Source organism: Neltuma alba, unplaced genomic scaffold, assembly GCF_004799145.2.
Source record: "Neltuma alba isolate B1F8T4 unplaced genomic scaffold, ASM479914v2 tig00006004_pilon, whole genome shotgun sequence".
Taxonomy (NCBI): domain Eukaryota; kingdom Viridiplantae; phylum Streptophyta; class Magnoliopsida; order Fabales; family Fabaceae; genus Neltuma; species Neltuma alba.
The window spans coordinates 33,220-51,351 of NW_021634311.1; the positions used below are offsets into that span (position 1 = coordinate 33,220).

The 18,132-nt window shown below is 34.3% G+C and overlaps 2 protein-coding genes and 1 pseudogene across 2 annotated transcripts; 2 read left to right on the forward strand and 1 right to left on the reverse strand.

The window, feature by feature from the left end:
- On the forward strand, positions 1–4,457 carry LOC114749275 (rhodanese-like/PpiC domain-containing protein 12, chloroplastic). The gene is made up of 8 exons (XM_028937771.1): positions 1–264; positions 794–916; positions 1,144–1,235; positions 2,217–2,317; positions 2,435–2,545; positions 2,964–3,072; positions 3,744–3,794; positions 3,985–4,457. Exons 1-8 carry the CDS (start codon positions 33–35, stop codon positions 4,063–4,065), a joined length of 900 nt encoding a protein of 299 aa, XP_028793604.1. The 5' UTR covers positions 1–32; the 3' UTR covers positions 4,066–4,457.
- A 1,814-nt stretch (positions 4,458–6,271) lies between these two features.
- LOC114749274 (calcium-dependent protein kinase 17-like) lies at positions 6,272–10,631 on the forward strand. The gene is made up of 9 exons (XM_028937770.1): positions 6,272–7,001; positions 7,565–7,708; positions 8,183–8,335; positions 8,491–8,606; positions 8,700–8,867; positions 9,124–9,251; positions 9,428–9,527; positions 9,913–10,197; positions 10,589–10,631. The coding sequence occupies exons 1-8, from the start codon at positions 6,272–6,274 to the stop codon at positions 10,006–10,008; spliced, it is 1,635 nt and encodes a 544-aa protein (XP_028793603.1). The 3' UTR covers positions 10,009–10,197; positions 10,589–10,631.
- Positions 10,632–12,192: 1,561 nt separating this feature from the next.
- On the reverse strand, positions 12,193–13,134 carry LOC114749269 (flavonoid 3',5'-hydroxylase 1-like; annotated as a pseudogene).
- Between the last annotated feature and the right edge of the window lie 4,998 nt (positions 13,135–18,132).

Consider the following 18,132-nt stretch of genomic DNA (forward strand, 5'->3'; position numbering starts at 1 on the left):
CATTACGCGATTTTGATTCACTCTGTGCAACCATGCTAAGAGCTTCACATTTTCCAATGAAAGCGTCTCCAGCTCTCAGTGCTTTGAGGCTATCTCTGATTCCCGCTCTCTCCTGCTCTTCTTCTTCCAATCTTCGCGCCTTCACTTGTTCCCCATCTCTCAAGGTTTCCTCTCATAGATTTCAAATTCCTTTGCACCCTCTTTCTTCCTTCAATTTCTTCCAACTACTTCCTCCAGCGGGGTTGTCACGCCCCCAAGTAGCAGGTACCAATCCTTCGAATTCTCTGGAATTACTTCATGATTTCGTTTCTGATTATTGGTGGGATTTGCATATTGGTTTAATCTTTCCCCCCAATCCATTTTCTGCTTGTTGGGACTTTTTCAATCTGATTCTAAGCGTATAATTTTGGGGTGTACTTTTTTATGAACAGCATGAAAAATGAAGCTATTTTGTTTTCTGAGAAATTGTTATCGTCACTACGGTGATACAATTTTTGAACTGATAATTAATCATATGCTGCGAGAGGGCATGCAGAGCGTGAATGTGAAGTGTTTACAGTTACTCTTTCATATTTTCATGGAGTCGGATAAACTCTGTTGGCCGTTGATGGCGGCGGTAATTGGCTGCCACTAAAACTTTATTCTTTTTTTTTTTTTTTTTGATACAACAGAAAAGAAGTAAAACTGTATTTCACCTACATATATTTAAAACGCTCTGGGACAAATCTTGGGACAAGGCTTACATGGTATTCATACTTTCCAATGATGAATTTCCAAATGTACACTCTGTCAGCCTTGTGCAGCAGCAGCAGCAGCAACAACGGTGATGGTGCTAGGGAGATCCTGGTGCAACACTTGCTTGTCAATGAAGATGACCAGAAGCTGCTATTGGATCTTCAGCAGAGAATCTCATCAGGTAAGGATTTATTTTGTTACGTCTGTGGAAATCATAATTCTATCAAACTATTTAACGTTCCCGATTGAGTGTGTTAAAATCTGACAGATGGTTGTTTATACAAAACAAATTAGCGAACTTTTTGTTCAGTGAATGTATAGGTTATAAATTTGAAAGATACACTTTGGAAGAAATTTTTCTGCTGTTTAACTTTGTAGTTCTTTGCTACTATATCTGTACAACTTCAGGTGAAGACTTGAGTGATCTCGCGGTAGAATACTCAATATGCCCATCCAAAGATGAAGGAGGAATGCTTGGGTGGGTGAGAAAGGGGGAGATGGTAAGTTAATCAGATAGCACTTCGTTAAAATCAATTCAAATTAAGAGTGACGAGATCCGAAATATTTGCTAGTTAACTCATTTTACTAGAAGAAACAAGAATATATAGGTCTAACTTTAACAGTTTACACAACATGCTTACGGAATTTCATCGTTGTTCTCTTTGCCTTCTCGGTCCCACAATCTATGATATTCTAAAATATATAAAACAAAATATATAAAATGAATGTATTGCTTAACATCCGGGCACCTTGTCACTCAGATAACGAGCATCAAGAATAACAAATTTTAGAACTGATGTTCTTGAATGTTTTTATCTGCTCAATATTTTCTGATAAAATTTAATAACAGGTCGATAACTTTTACTCAGTAGCTGAGCTTAGCATTTCAGTTCTGTTTCATTTCATTAGATGGTGCTTGTAGAGGTGAAGCGCATTTTTTTGCCAAATGCTGAACAGTATGCTTATGAGCTGACTTTGGCAGAAATAGCGTCGTTCCTCTTCATTGCAAAGAGTCTTAGATGAGCTACACTATTCATTTTAGTTCTATCAATATTCTTTTCGCTGCTGAAAATTCGTACTGCTAATGATGCAAAAGGAAGCTTTCTGGTTGACCTTTGAATTAGAGAGCACTGTGAGGTCACATTACCTTTCTTATCAGACATCTTTTATCTGATGTTTTGATTGATGTAAATTATATATGGCATGCTCTGGCATTACTGTTTACCTACTATGCTGCTTCTGAATCCTTTTTGCCTTGAAAGACTCTTAAAACTGAATTTTGTGCTATAAAAATGGATTGTTCGTGTATATTGGGTAAAAGTGGTTATCATTTCTTGACATTTGATTCTTTAGATAATAGAAGCTGTTGTGTTCATCTGGTGCTCAAGCAAAAAACTAAAAATTTATTTCGCCATCTAAGCCAATGATCATTTCTTTTATAATGGGTGTTGAACATATGTATGATGGTGATATTATGACAGGTTCCTGAATTTGAGGACGCTGCGTTTAATGCACCTTTAAACAAAGTTGTAAGGTGTAAAACAAAATTTGGATGGCACCTTCTTCAAGTTTTATCTGAAAGGTATGTTCAACATCGAGCCTATATTTCGACATTGGATATTCAACTGGTGATTAATGTCTGGATGTGTAGTCTCTCAGTCAGTATCATGTATTTTTTTATTTGCTGATTTTCCCATAGGGAAGAAACTGTTCTTCAAGACATTCAGCCTGACATGCTTCATGCGAAAATTCAAGATCCCAACTTTATGGAGGAGGCACAATTGATTGATGTTCGAGAGCCTGAGGAAGTGTATGGTTTTATTTCATTCAACTCTAACTGGTGTTAGGAATCATTAAAATATGTGATGTTATGATTGCGTTTGTTTTACATGTGTAAACAAGATTAAATTGAGTGAAGGAGTGATGATATTAAAGCGATAAGGTGGAGGCAGTAAGTTTCATTAAGAGAAGAAAGTAAAAAGTTGATGTACTCTTTTTGCCAAAGCATTGAGAGCATTGCCACATTAAAGCCTTTTTTAAGCATCCCATGGAAAACAGAGTGGTAGTCTACTCCTATTTGTCTGTGAGATATTCATGTAGAGGCTCTTCCACTGTTTTGTCTATTTTTCTCTTTAGTTTTCTTGATGTCCTCCTCTCAGGTTGTTCTATTTACATGAACAGCTTATTTATGTTTTTCTACCACTTCTTGGTATATTCCTTTTATACAGGGAGAAAGCACGTCTGCCAGGTTTTAAGGTTCTTCCCCTCCGACAATTTGGAAATTGGGGACCTGATATTAGTAGCACATTTGACCCTAACAAGGATACATATGTCTTGGTGAGTACAACCTACCTATCTTAAGATGTTGGTGTTTCACAAGAGGAACCTAGGAAACCAGCCTTGTAGTACTTTTGTTTTTGGTTCTTTAAATTCAATTTCCAATTTAAAATTGAACCAAATATATTGTACTGTTCTTTTGTCGATGAGATATTTTACTTTCTTTAAATTAAATATTGTTTTCTTAATTTTGAGAAAAACTGGGGGACGGATTTTTTTGGTGGGGGGGGGGGACTTTCTTTGATTTATTTAGTATATATCACAATACCAATACCTGTACCTGCACAAGTACTAATGCTTGTGCCCATGGCACTGAATTAACGTGTTGTCTAAAGGATTGGTTAGAATATGAATTTCTATAGGTTTGGTTAGAATATGAATTTCTATAGGTTTTTCTCTCCATTTGTTTATTGCAAGCCAGGTATCGGCCATTTTCCATGTCGTTTGCCAGTTGATAGTTCCTCATCTGATTACATTGTATTTTCATTTATATCTAAGTTCGATTCACTTTATACTGAATTTATATTCATTGAATGTTTTGACTAAAAGGTGCTTGACTGCTTATCAATAGCATCCTGCAATCCAAAATTTTGGCAGTCTCTAACAAATCTGTGTTTCATTGCACAATTCTATTTGTCAATGTGTTCAGTAACTAGATTTTGAAAATGCAGTGTCATCATGGCGTGCGGTCCTTGCAAGTTGCCAAGTGGTTGCAGTCACAGGTACAATGCCAAGTTTTGGTTTCGTTTAAGGTTTTCATCATGTTTCCAAGCAAGGCTATTGTGTTTTCTGTTAATTATCAATTTTCTGTTGCTTTTCATTATTGCTGTTGTTAATGTGAACTTTTAATGAATGCACTACTGGACTGAAATTCCACTTCTTTTTCTGATTGTGTTGATGTTTCTGTATTAGGGATTTAGAAGAGTATACAATGTATCTGGGGGAATCCATGCATATGCTATGAAGGTTGATCCATCAGTCCCAACTTACTAGTGCATTTTGTTTTCCTTCCCCGGACGTCTTCATACAATAGATTTCTGCGTGCATGATGTTCCATGTTTCTATACATGATAGTGCGATTTTGTTGGGAGAGAGGGTCGTTAGTGTAGGTTATTTTTGGGATTTCAAACGAGTATTTGAGGCAAGTAGTGGACTTTGGAGTACGAGGCTGTAATTTTCATATAGTCTACATTGTTTATTCTTATTTACTGGCCCCGTTGATTTCTGTTACATTTGAAGTCCAGGCATTTTACAAGTGCTTATAAATATTTTAGTTGATTATACTGCTAAGGCCTAAGAGCCAGTGAAAGTATACCATGAGAAAATGGACTTGGGGCTCATCATTATGTGTGCTTATTGTTAAAATAAGATTTGGACTGTATGAATCTAATTTGGATGATCTAGATTAACAAATTTATGGTTGTTGTGCTAAGAGCCAATGGAAGTATATACTATAAATGCCGTTTCAAGTGGCACAGGCTATTGTGGTTGTGTTTACCACAAAACTGTAAATTTTGATGTTAGTGTCAGGGAATTGCTATTTTTAATGTCCGTTTTGGATGAAATTTCCTAACAGCAAATTCAGGAAAGCTTAATTGTTACCGGAAAAAAAAGAAAAAGAAAAAGAAAAAGGGAAGGAAGAAAGAAAATTTGAACGGAAACATTCATCAATAATTCAATATTATGATGATTTGTCTGTAGGCAGACTTGGTAAAATACGTGCTCAAACTGACTAGTGAAGGTTGAGTCAGGTCATTTTCAGTATGATATATTATGATAAGATTGAAGTTAATTTACTTGTATTCATGATGCTTGTTTTTCCAATTAAATTTTAGGAGGGATTAACAAATTATTCTATTTTCGATAACAAATCATTCAGATTTGAGTTGGGTATGTTCCAATTGAAGGAAAACTCTCAATACACATTTTTTTTAACCAATTTATAAGACTTGAGTTTAAGATATAAACTATAAAATTGGTGGCAAGAGTTGATCTAATTTGTAAGCAATCAGTTCATAACTTATAAGTTTAAATTTTGCTGCTAATGTAAGAATTTTATTGGTAGATAATCTGTAAGTACTTCTGTAAGCGTTCTTTAAGACAATAAAAATGCTTTAGTTGTGGTAAGCTCTTGAGATCTAAATCACTTCAATTTTTCTTTACCTAAAAAAAAACTGAAAGAGTTGTTTGGTTTCTTGTTTTGAAAACAATTTTTTGTTGTTAAAAACATAAAGACAAAAATACTTGTTTGGTAATTTGTTTTTAGTTACTTGTTTTAAAAAGCAAAAAACAATAACATGTTTTTAAAAACTAAAAAATCAAAACAACTTCCACATGTTTTCTTGTTTTTGTTTTTAATTTTTTAATTTTTAATTTTAAAAAATTTTGAGAAATCTTCTTCTTTTCTTACCTACTATCTACAACTTATCATTACTAACGATAACTATCACCTACCAAGTATGATTTTGTATGATTTGTTTTTCAAACATGATTTTTAAAATTATTATCCAAACAAATTCTTTTGTTTTTTGTTTTCAAAAATTATTTTAAGAAACAATTTTATAAAGTTGTTTTGAGAACAAGAAAACAAAAAACCAAAACAAACAGCCTCGAAGCTTCTTAACTACTCAATGATCCCTAGTAAGAAAATTATTCTATCTGTGCTTCAAGAGTTCTTTCTTCCTACCAGAAGAAAATCATTACTTGTATTACAAAGTAACGACTCAATAATCTCTTATATTTATGCATGATACCTTAATGACATCAAGCCCTGTACGTACTGATAATTTTCTTGTCCGAAAAACCCTCTTCACCTTTTGTCTCAACAAAACCCTAAAACTTCCCACGTAGAAGACACGACAATGACTCTTTCAATGACCATCTTCTAACCTTCCTAAAATATGTCTCTCTCACTATTATTAGCGCACACACTCTCATTTTTCACACACTTGGACTTAATTTTGTTTTTTTAATCCAATTTTATTTTTTTAAAAACAAATTTAATTTCTTTACTTTCTTTTTTTCCGTTTTGTCTTGTTTGTTTGTACAATTGTCCCTCCAAACACACAGTGTCTTCACCAACCTTCAATAATATTACATCAAACCTTAAGACCAGTTCTTTTTTCACCCTTATATTATTTCTCCTCCTCCTCCTCCTCTCTCTCACCCTCTGCCTCTCTCATCTCCTCCCTCCCCCGCCATGGGCAACTGTTGCTCTCAGAGCAACGACACCGATGCCCCGGCCGAATCGGCCGAGGTTGCCAAGGGAGGATCAACAAACAACAACTCCCAAGGCAGCAATAATAACACCGGAGGAGGGGGAGGAGAAGGCGGTGGCGGTGCCAGCAACCACCAGAGTTCGGGGAAATCATCCCCGGCCCCTAATCCTCCTCCGTCCAAAGCCGCGAAACCCGGCCCAATGGGTCCCGTGCTCCAGCGTCCCATGGAAGACGTGAAAGCCACGTACACCATAGGAAAGGAGCTAGGAAGAGGACAATTCGGAGTCACGCATTTGTGTACGCATAAGGCCACCGGACAACAATACGCGTGCAAGACGATCGGGAAGAGGAAGCTCGCGAACAAAGAAGATATCGAGGACGTGAGGAGGGAGGTTCAGATAATGCATCATTTGGCGGGACAACCGAACGTGGTGGAGCTGAAAGGAGCGTATGAGGATAAACATTCGGTGCATCTGGTGATGGAGCTGTGCGCCGGCGGCGAACTGTTCGATCGGATCATCGAGAAGGGTCATTACACGGAGCGAGCGGCGGCGTCGTTGATGAGGACGATAGTGCAGATCGTTCATACTTGTCACTCCATGGGCGTGATTCATAGAGATCTCAAACCTGAGAACTTCTTGCTCTTGAATAAGAAGGAGGATTCGCCTCTCAAGGCCACCGATTTCGGTTTATCCGTTTTCTACAAAGAAGGTTTTCATTTCTCTCTCTGATTTCGAATTGTCTCTCTTCTTCTACGTAGTTTCATGATCATGAGATTTTCTTTTCAAGTTTTAACCAGAAAAGGGGGAAAAAAACCATCTTAATTCATGAAAGAGAAAAAAATATATTTGAATTAAATTTTCTGGATAAGCTTAATATATATAGGTTTTGTGAATTAAAAAAAAACGCCGAGAGAGTTTCCTGTTTCAGCTCTAATATTATTTAAATTTCAATCAGTAGTTGGAAATATCATATGATTCAATACACATATAAGTTTTTTTTTTTTTTGAATTTGATAAGTCTATTGGAAGCTAACATAATTTATAAACTCAAAAAAATTAGTTAGGTTAATTATTTACAAAATATAGTTAGTTGTTCTAGAATATTTTAATTATCTGTATTGGAAACTACTTCTTGATGAAAATTAAACTCTCTCAATATATACAATCAATATGAAAAATTCAGAAGACTTATAAATTTAGGAATAGGATAGACTGAGGTCTTACATTATTTAGAATCAATACAAATTTTCTTCATTTGTTGATACATAACAGGGGAGACATTTAAAGATATTGTTGGGAGTGCATATTATATAGCTCCAGAGGTATTGAAGAGGAGATATGGGCCTGAAGTTGATATTTGGAGTATTGGTGTCATGCTCTACATTCTTCTTTGTGGTGTTCCTCCATTTTGGGCTGGTACGGTTCATTTATTTACTTTACACTCTTCATTATTCTTCTCTCTCAATTAATTCCTAGCCATATCCCCACTGCTTTAAAACTTAATTAGCATATATAAATCAGTAATGTGTTCGGGTTAATAGCAAAAATTTGAATGAAAATGAAAAAAATCGTGAACATTAATTGAATTGCAAGTTTCAAGTGACCTGAATCGAATTAAAATATTAGATGAAACTTTTAATACAACAAACGCAACATAAAAAAAATCATCAGACCAACAATTAATGTTGCTAAATTAACAATTGACAAAATCAACTATATATGTGTGAATCCAAACATTGGATTGGATTTGTTTGAAGTGGAACAACATATGTTAAACAAGGCCAATAACATAGTTGTTTGATTGAGAAGATCATTTGGATTTCTTAGAGACTTTATATTTACATTGGTTGATAACAATTTCTTTTTCTGAAATGGATTATATTATGACAGAATCGGAGCATGGCATCTTCAATGCCATATTAAGAGGCCACGTAGATTTTTCAGCCGATCCATGGCCATCCATATCACCATCAGCTAAAGATCTTGTGAAGAAAATGTTGAATTCTGATCCCAAGGCCAGGCTCACAGCCCACCAAGTTCTAAGTGAGTTTATTAATATATATAAATATATAGATTTATATATGTATGAACCGCTTCCCCTTTCAATTTCAAATTTCAGTAATTATACTAATAAAGTAACCAGATCAGAGTTGCTTAATTAGCGTTTCACTCGTGATCGAACTGGCTTTGTTGAACAGATCATCCATGGATTAAGGAGGATGGAGAAGCACCTGATACTCCTCTTGACAATGCTGTGCTCAACAGGCTCAAACAGTTTAGAGCAATGAACCAATTCAAGAAAGCTGCTTTAAGGGTATATTATATTTATATATATTTATGTTATTTATTTTTGACTCTTTTTTTCTTTGCCCTAATTAATTACGATTAAAAATGTGGGAATGAGTAGGTGATTGCTGGGTGCCTATCAGAGGAAGAAATAATGGGATTGAAGGAAATGTTCAAGAACATGGACACTGATGGCAGTGGAACCATTACAATTGAAGAGCTCAAGCAAGGCCTTGCTAAACAAGGAACCAAGCTTTCTGAACAAGAAGTTAAGCAATTAATGGAAGCTGTAAGTTCTTTTCCCTCTTTATATTTTCACCACAATTTTTATTTTAATAAAAAACCCATCACTTTAAGCAAAATGAACATCATGAATCCCGGATGGCCTCTTCAGTTTTATTTAAATACATCGACTTCCTTCTAAAAGTTTGTGCAAATATAGAGAGAAAAAATATACATATTCCTTTTCATAAAATGCAGCTTCTTTTCTCTTTTGTTTCTTTTTAATATTGAAAATATGTTTTTGGTGTACAAATTTTACACAGGCTGATGCAGATGGCAATGGAACCATAGATTATGACGAGTTCATCACAGCAACGATGCAGATGAACCGAATGAACAAAGAAGAACATCTCTACACTGCCTTCCAATACTTTGATAAAGATAACAGCGGGTAAAATTCGCAATAGATATATTAATATTATTAATTAAACTACGTATAGATTGGGCCTGATATATTTATTGCAGAGAGTTAAACAGCATCATGCATACTATTAGTGCAGCCTATTATAAATTCCTTATATACGTGTGCGTATTATTATACAAACTCTAATTGGTGTTCAAAATCAGGTACATTACCATTGAAGAAATGGAGCAAGCTCTCAAGGACTTCAACATGCATGACGGCAGGGACATCAAAGAAATCATCTCAGAAATTGACTCAGATCACGTAAGTCGTCTTCACTTAATAAACACCCAACTATTCATTTTATATGTACATAAAACTCTGTTGCTTGACTGTGATTTGATCCAAAAACAACTTGCATTTTAGTAGATGTTACCACTTAAATGACTCTAACGATTTTTTAATCCAAGTTATAACAAATAATATAATCAATCAAGGTTACACATAGATGTTAACTAAAATCTTCAGATATAGCCCTACAAGATTGTGAAACGAAGTACTCTAGCTAGGTACACAATCGATATAATTTTTTCCATAGTTTGTGAACAGTGTACTTTGTTATAAATTCTATGAATAAAATAGAGATACACACACATATTGCTTGTAGAGTTAAGAGGGGAATTAATTAATTTACTAAATATGTGCACAGGATGGAAGGATAAACTATGAAGAGTTTGTAGCAATGATGAGAAAAGGGAACCCAGAAGCTATGACCAAGAAGAGGCGTGATTCTTCATATGTCTGATCTCTATATCATCATCACTACATATATTCTTTTATAAAGTTTTTAGTTGGGGAGAGACTTCCATTGAGGGAAGCTATATGGCAAGAAAGGATCATCATCATCATCAATTCACCATCATCGTCTTTACATACCTTTCAACATTATCATCTGGGAATGCATGTTTCATCACTGAAACATCTTCCTCCCAAAGTGAGAATTCTGTCAAGTTTCTTGAAATTATATTGGTATTACTTTTCACTGTTGGACTTGCAGAGACTGTTTTCCAATCATGTCACGTGATTGAGACAAAAAATAACCTACATAAATCAAAGTTTGAATCGTTTAAAGTACTTAACCGTGACGAAGTCGCGAGAGATGGAAACAAAATGATGATCTCACACATTTTCACGTACAATTCCACATAATTATCCATCTCTACTTTGTCCTGTGAAATACTTTAAGGGATCCAGGTTTGATAGATCAATCACGTGGCATGCATAATGATCATTATCCTCTAAGCAGTCCAACAGTGAGAATTAATACTTCGATTAATTAACTTTACATATCGCTTTGCTTAAAGGGATTCTGATTGAACTGGCAGGTGAAAGAAGGATCTTTGATTATATATTCATGCATTCATATTATACATGTCTCTCTCTAGGAATTTAGAAGGAGCTAGCGAGAGAGGTACATATATGGGAAGGAGCTTGTGAAGACGATGAGAAGAACAAACAAATCAATATACTAAAGGGGTTGACGCGAAGAAATGATGAGAAAATTCTCCACATTGTGTTTGTTTTGGTTGGTTGGTTGGTTTTCTTCTTTTCTGTGAATTATTTGTAACAAGTCCCATGTTGTTCTCGTTGTTTCTTCTCCCATAGGAAATGAAGTGTTAGAAAAATTCTTGAGCAAATCCCATCTACAAATGGTAGGTAAATCAATTCCATATATATTGTTGTAAATGAGTATTTATTATTCAACAATGTCAGAAATGAGTCAAATTCTCCCAAAAAAATGTATAAGAAATATGTACGTATGTTATCTTATCTATCATTATTGGTTTGATTAGTTATCTTTAGTATGAGTTGAATCTAAGTTTTTTTTTTTTCATTTGTTTATGTGTAGTTTACATCTCCTTTTTTATTAGTAGACGACAATATTCAAAGAATACAATTTGATCGATAAACATAAATTATTGGATCTATTCCGATGAAATCAAACCAATGGGAATGTAAAACCACCAAGATTTATTTTTCTTTGAATTGAGTTATTCAATTAAATTTAATTTTTGATTAAAACTATATTCAACCAAAGGCGACATGCTTAATATTAAGAAAAAGGATTCATTTCAAAACTGTCAAATATGCAACTACTGATGTCCAAAACCCGATCTCCCCCCACTATTGTTATAACTGAGTATTTAGATTAAAATTACTTTTGCACTGAACTGCTATTAATGTCCAAAACCAAATCTCCCATCACTACCAGTCAAAACGTTGCAGGTTCATTGTGGGTGAAGGCAAAACCGCAACAAATGCTCACATTAGTAGCGATTTTTATAAACGGCTCAAAAAACTGTTTTTTTCCCCCTATAGTGAGATCAGAGAGAATGTGTGTATGGATAAATTATGTTCAGAACATATAAAACTCCACCTTTTTTAATTCTAATTTCCTCCATAACTCTAGATAATGTAGTATTATGATGTTAAAGAATAGAATTTTAAAATTAAATTAAAATAGTATCATTTACTATAATTCTAAAATATTTTTTTTATAAGAGACAGTTGTATTATGTGAAAGAGAAATACATACTCTGGCAAAAAAAGAAGAGGCATACATACACCTAAAACATCAACACACACCAAATACCAACTTAATTACAGGAAAATTAATAAGATAAAGTATAGAAACTCTTGACATGATTACAGCTATCCTCATAGATGGTTAAATTAAAAGGAGAATTGCAATGAGGTCCCAAATAAGAAAAATAATAATTAAAAAGTCATAATAACAACCTAAATAGCTTGTAATAACAAATTTCAGAATAAAAAATAGCAATATTTAGGACTTTTTTTGTAATTTTTTTTTCCTTTATGAGGACCTATTGTAATTTTCCTAAATTAAATTCCCAATGAAAAGGTACTTCTACAGCCAACTTATTTATCTATGCTTGGTGCTGCTTCATCCAAAGCATCATGGAGATGTTTAAGTTGAAGCAATATTGTAAACCCTAGGGGACAATCTAGGGCTAACCATAGCAGTGAGAGGCATATTTTCTTCCCCAAGGCAAGACCAAAGGCCTCTTCCATAATCAGTTCAGAAACTCCTTCTGGAAGCTTCCAATATAAAAAGAATGAACTAATTAAAGTCCCCAGCATGAATTCAAACATCAAAATCCCTAATTTCATCCCCACGCAAATCCTCCTTCCAGCTCCAAAAGTAATGAGCTCAAAGTCATTCCCACAAGCTTCCAGTTTTGGGTTCTTCTCAGGCTTGAGCTCCAATGGCTTCTCCCATACATCAGTATCTCGTCCTGTGGCCCATATGCTGACACTTAGCCATGTGTCCCTTGGGATGAAGTAGCCGTCGTCCTCGCAAGGCTCCGCAGAGACCCGAGGGAGGTTGAGAGGCGTCGAAGGGTGGAGCCGCAGGGCCTCCTTGCAAATTGCTTGGAGGTAAGGGAGGTTGGGAGGTCAGATTCTTGCAGACGGTGCTCATGGCCTATGACTTGGTCCATTTCTTGTTGTGCTTTCTCCATGATGCTAGGGTTTTTTTAGCATCTCTTCGAGTGCCCATTCTATGACGCTTGAGGATGGTTCTGTGCCTGCTACGAATAGGTTCTGTGATAACAAGATGAGAAAAAGTTAACTATAAATTTCTCGGGGAAAAAAAGTTTGATTATAAATTTGTGATTCTTTCAATAATATTTGTTTAGCACTAATTCTTAAGATCCTCTTGTGACTTGCTAAATATAATTTTTTAATGAAGAGGAGTGCAACTTTATTAAATAATTTTTTAATGAAGAGGAGTGCAACTTTATTGCGAAAATTTTGTTGTCAATAGCTAACAGAAACTTGGAGGTAGTAAAACTTTTCATACCCATGGATTTGGGGTGTGAGTTACCCCACCTCTGCTGCCCTTGAACATTTTCTTACTTTCCAAATGTGTTTTTCTTGTTTTCTTTTACTATTAGATTCTAAGTAAACTAAGTGAAATTTTGATACATCATGTGTAAAAAATGAAATCTTCTAGGTGAAAGTTATCAGCATCAGAGTTATAGATTCCTGTCGTATAGTATGAAGGGTGTTTCCTCCTTGTGGCTTATTCTTCTTTGAAATTTGTGAGCAGGGATTCAAAATCATCATCCTGGTTGGGGTCTTGGGATTCCCCTGCAGAAATGGAAGTTCGGAGGAATGAATTGCAGAGAAAGATGAAGAAGATGATCGCAACAGAAGCTGCAATAATGTGTTCATGAAGAAGGAGGGAAGAGCTCTTGGCAAGCCATTATTGCAAGCTTTTGTTGGTTTCGTATATGAACATTAATATTGAAGCGATAATAAGAGAAGGAAGTCTCGTATTTATAAATATACTTAAGCAGAACATACTTAACAAATTAATTTTTCTTGTGATTACTGCTATGCGCGCACCATGAATAACGATTTAATTTTTTATACTTTTGAAATACGGACAATTGTCAACGGCAACATTTTTTTTAGGAGTAATTAATATTTTTTCCAGAATACTCCAAATCAATTAATAAAAAAGAATTGGCTCACTTTGAAGTAAAATTAAGAGAATAATGAGCAGTAATTAAGGCCAGGGGTGAAAAAATAAAAATAATTTTAAAATACGATAAATTAGTTTAAAGGGTTCATTGATACTCCTATGTGAGTTAAATAATTACCTTTTAAGTCACGTAATGAATCGATGAACTTATGCTCAAAGTACGTTAGTATTTAAAATTTTCCTATTCAAACTAAAATACGTCGGGTTTGCAGCGTAAATGACACCAAACAATTTTTTATGAATTTTTTTTTAAATGTAAGGTTATGAGTTTTCTTTTTTATCTAAGCAGAAATAATCTTCTATTGGACGTAATTCTGTTAAGAGCGCTATCAGGCAATAACTATAGTTATCGGATCTGGACACTGGTTCATCACGTCATAGTCTCTTTCGCTATATCCAACTCTATTATTTTTTAATTCTATTTAAAAAAAATATGTGTGCAAGAATTATGACTAAAAAATAAATTCAAACTAAAATATGCATAAAAAATAAGAAAAATCCGCATGTAACTCAACGAAATATTCGCAAAAAAATTAAAGAATGAAAAAACAATTGCACAAAGTTGAAAGCTAACATATTGTTATCTTATATTTTACTCAAAAGTGTTTTAAATTATTTTCTCAAGAAAATGGAAACTTTTAAAATTTGCATCCTCGTGATTTTTTTCCCCCGTTGAGTATATCAATAGTTATTGGTGAATAAAATTACAATATAATCCTTGAAAACAATTTGTTTTATGTTCGCTAATGTGCTGATATTATCTCATTAAAAACATTAATGAAAAAAATCGCACACGCGCGCATATGTAAAACGTTGTTGAGCGGTGGCAAAATAATTGTATATAATATCCTGTAGTTCCACTGGCATCTCCTTCTTCTTGTTTTTTTTTTGTGTCATAACTTATGCTCATTATAAGAGTATTTGGCAACTTTCAAAAGTACTTCTCAGAAATATTTTTCTGCAAATCAAGATAAACTCCTTCACATATTTACTTCGTAGACTGTAAAAGCACTTCTAAAATTATGGTTTGATTTCCATCCAAACACTCCCTATATCATTTATAGAATGTTGAAATTCACAAATCATATTTAAAAAGATTTTAACAGAAGCACTTGGTGTCATTAAATTACAATACTCCGATGATCATTAGAATTATCATATAGTAATATTTTAATAATTACAATACTCCAACGATAATTATAATACTTCCACCGAGTGTGATCAAAGATGCCGCCAAAAGACTTAATTATCAACAAGTTTTACTTGAAATTTCTTAACAAACACCACGTGATATGCCATTTAGAAGTCAGAACTTATCCTCTTCTCTCCCCATTCTCTTTTTTCCTCTTCTTTTTTCCAACTATTAGATTAATATATTTTAACGGTTCACATTTTAATTTTTTAGAAATTATTTATAAAATTTTTTCAAAATATTTAGTGCAAAGCATTAGAATTAAAATTTAATATAGTTTTTAATTTATTATTTATTTATTTTTATAATTTAATATTTGAATAGAAAGATTTAAATCTCAATCATTAAAATATTAATGTAAAACGTAAGGAAAAAAAATGGGAAAGGAAGAAGAGAAGCCATGAATTAATGAGATGTAAGCTTCGCTTTTTTATAAATGAAAGCAATTAATTAATTTTATATATAAAACACTAGGAAAGTTAATGCGGAGCTTCCCATAACTTCATTTTATTTTTTAAAAACTCTTTGTAATTTTTTCTTGAGTCCTTGTAAGTTTTACAGTAATAAATATTGATTCTCATAATTTGTTCATTTGTAAAAGAAATTGCATAAGTACCTAATGATGCAATGCTCTCTCAACACATACCTAAATTGATTTTGTCATATGAATATGAATAAAATAAAATTCAATCAGATTACAGATTATATAGAGATATAAGGAGACAGTTATTATTATATTTTTTATTTGTCTGTTGATAAGAAATAAATTTTATTTTTCAAAAGGCTAAGTGTGAGGTTATGGATTTGAACCTTCTGTAACAGCATAATTGGTGCATAAGCTACGATTAAAAAAAAATGAAACGAAAAATCACACAGCAAGGTGGGTTGCCAAAAGATTCACTCAAAAGACAAAACATCACACCCTTTTCAGCCTTGTGCTAACTTCTATAAAATACACCTATATTCTCTTAACTTCTATGGCCCCGCCGAACATAAGCACTGTTAATACCTCACCATCTTGTGCTTTCGAATCACCACATCAATACTATGAAATTAGGGACGATAGGGTTTTAATCTTCAATTTGCATCCTCGGCCCAACATAAGCAGCTTAAGCCTGCACAAAGAAACAGAGGCAAAGACCCCACCGCACTAATAGCAAAAGCGCAATATAATGAAGATTCTCTCCTTCATGTGTCAAAATAATTCCACAATTCTATGACAAAAGGAAGCAGGCTGCAGGAGTCAGCCAACAGTAGTCCAAATAAGTGAAGTAAAAGTCCATGGTGATCACTCGCCCTCCAACAATATTTGATAAAACCAACCGTCAGAATAATTCCCAAACATTCACCACATATTCACGTTGTAATCATGCCCCCATCCTCAAAAGTCCTCAGCATTGCATAGTCATTATTAATCTTTCATATCCATAATGTTCTAAAGCTCATACACAGCATACTAAAATGGATGCTACATGCCTGATCCCCAACCTCTTCCAAGACACCAGCTTACTGACCAAAACAAGGACACTGGACATCACAAAAAGATAAATACTCACAGTGGAGGGGTAAAAGACAGGAAACAAGGACACTGAACACGGGACATCACAAAACAAGGACACTTTCTTTTGGCAAAAGATGAAGGTCAGGGGTATATATTTATTAGCCTGTTTCCATGAAACATGACAGAATTGCAATACTCCAGGGGAAACCAACACTTCTCATTGTCTTTAAGATATGTTCATCTACATTGCTTCTCTCATTTGACCAAGCAATGGGCAATGATCAAGTACTGACGGTAACGACCTACAATTTGAGTACCAGTTTCGCAACAACACATTTATCCAAAAAGTCTATGGTGCATCCTATAATGTGCGCATCACTTTGAGCAAAGCCTCATAAGCTAATTTACTGATAGAGTTATATAACCATTACCAAAGAAGAATTACACAAATCTCAGAGAAATTTGCATTAAGAAAAACTATATACCAGAAGGAAAAAAAATGCAGCTAAACAGGACAAGGTAGCATTCAGAACGTGTAAAACCCTACAGAGAGTTCCAAGAGACACTTATCCTACCCCCAGATTAGAAAACAACCAATTCTTTAATATTGAAGAGTGAAATATTTTGCTATCCAATGGTCTTCCCCTATCCTCTATAAAACAGTAGCAACATGATACAACATTCGTGGAAGATAACAATAACTGAGAGACTAAACTAAGATACACTCTTCCTGTTTCGAAGGTCTTATGTTGGTGGTTGCATCTGCAGAGTAAACATACAGGGATAAGGAAAATGCTAACATCCCAGAAAAAAATTCACACCCTCATTCCCTACTATAATCTCTAGCAAAATTGAGAGAAATTAGAAGCCTTTTTCAACCCAAATTTCAATTCAAGGTCTTACTGGCTCCAGTGCACAAGGGCAACATTCTTCTATTCTTTTACGTCTTCCCTTATTTAGTTTCTTTGGTATTATTAAAGTGATCCTTTCATCCAACAAAAAGTTCAGTTCATTCCAGCCATCCTTATGTTGCCGTGATGCAAAACACAGAAACCAAGTCATGGCCATTTATATGTCCCATTTTTGTGGGTCAAACTTAACCAAATCAACTTCTCCAAACAACTTAAAAATTCTTTTGCAACTAAACAAACCTAGTAAGTAGATCATGCATAAGAAAGGCACCTAATGATTGGAGATATGGTAGACATCAGGTATATCACTTCATTGAGAACTGTTTAGCAGCTACGCTGAACAATACGTTAGAAGAATTTATAGGAAAACTCTACAGTTGTGATCATGTAACCCATCCAGAGTACAGAATTTGCACTTTCAAATTTCAATTGCAAGAAAATGGGTAGCATGCAAATTAAAACACATGACTGATGCACTTAGGGGGCGATGTGTATATCTTTAGGCTCATGAAGTAACAAGAAGTAGGGTAGGAAAGGCAGTGAAAAAAGAAATGAAGTTTGAATTGGAATGAAGTAATCATGTTCTAAGCTTGAACAGTTCATCTATATGCAACCTGACTACGTCGAATTTGATGCTTACCCTAGTATAGAAAATAAAGATTAAACTTTTCCTGACTAATCCAAATAAACAGGGTTCGTGGGGGATCTAGCTTTATCAGGTAACAAGTTACTGATAATAGCAAGGACAAGAACCA

Coding starts and splice junctions, on each gene's coding strand:
- LOC114749275 (XM_028937771.1), top strand. CDS start 33: ATGCTAAGAGCTTCACATTTTCCAATGAAAGCGTCTCCAGCTCTCAGT. Junction 917..1,143: donor TCAGCAGAGAATCTCATCAG/GTAAGGATTTAT, acceptor GTACAACTTCAG/GTGAAGACTTGAGTGATCTC. Junction 1,236..2,216: donor GGGTGAGAAAGGGGGAGATG/GTAAGTTAATCA, acceptor ATATTATGACAG/GTTCCTGAATTTGAGGACGC.
- LOC114749274 (XM_028937770.1), top strand. CDS start 6,272: ATGGGCAACTGTTGCTCTCAGAGCAACGACACCGATGCCCCGGCCGAA. Junction 7,002..7,564: donor ATCCGTTTTCTACAAAGAAG/GTTTTCATTTCT, acceptor GATACATAACAG/GGGAGACATTTAAAGATATT. Junction 7,709..8,182: donor TGTTCCTCCATTTTGGGCTG/GTACGGTTCATT, acceptor ATATTATGACAG/AATCGGAGCATGGCATCTTC.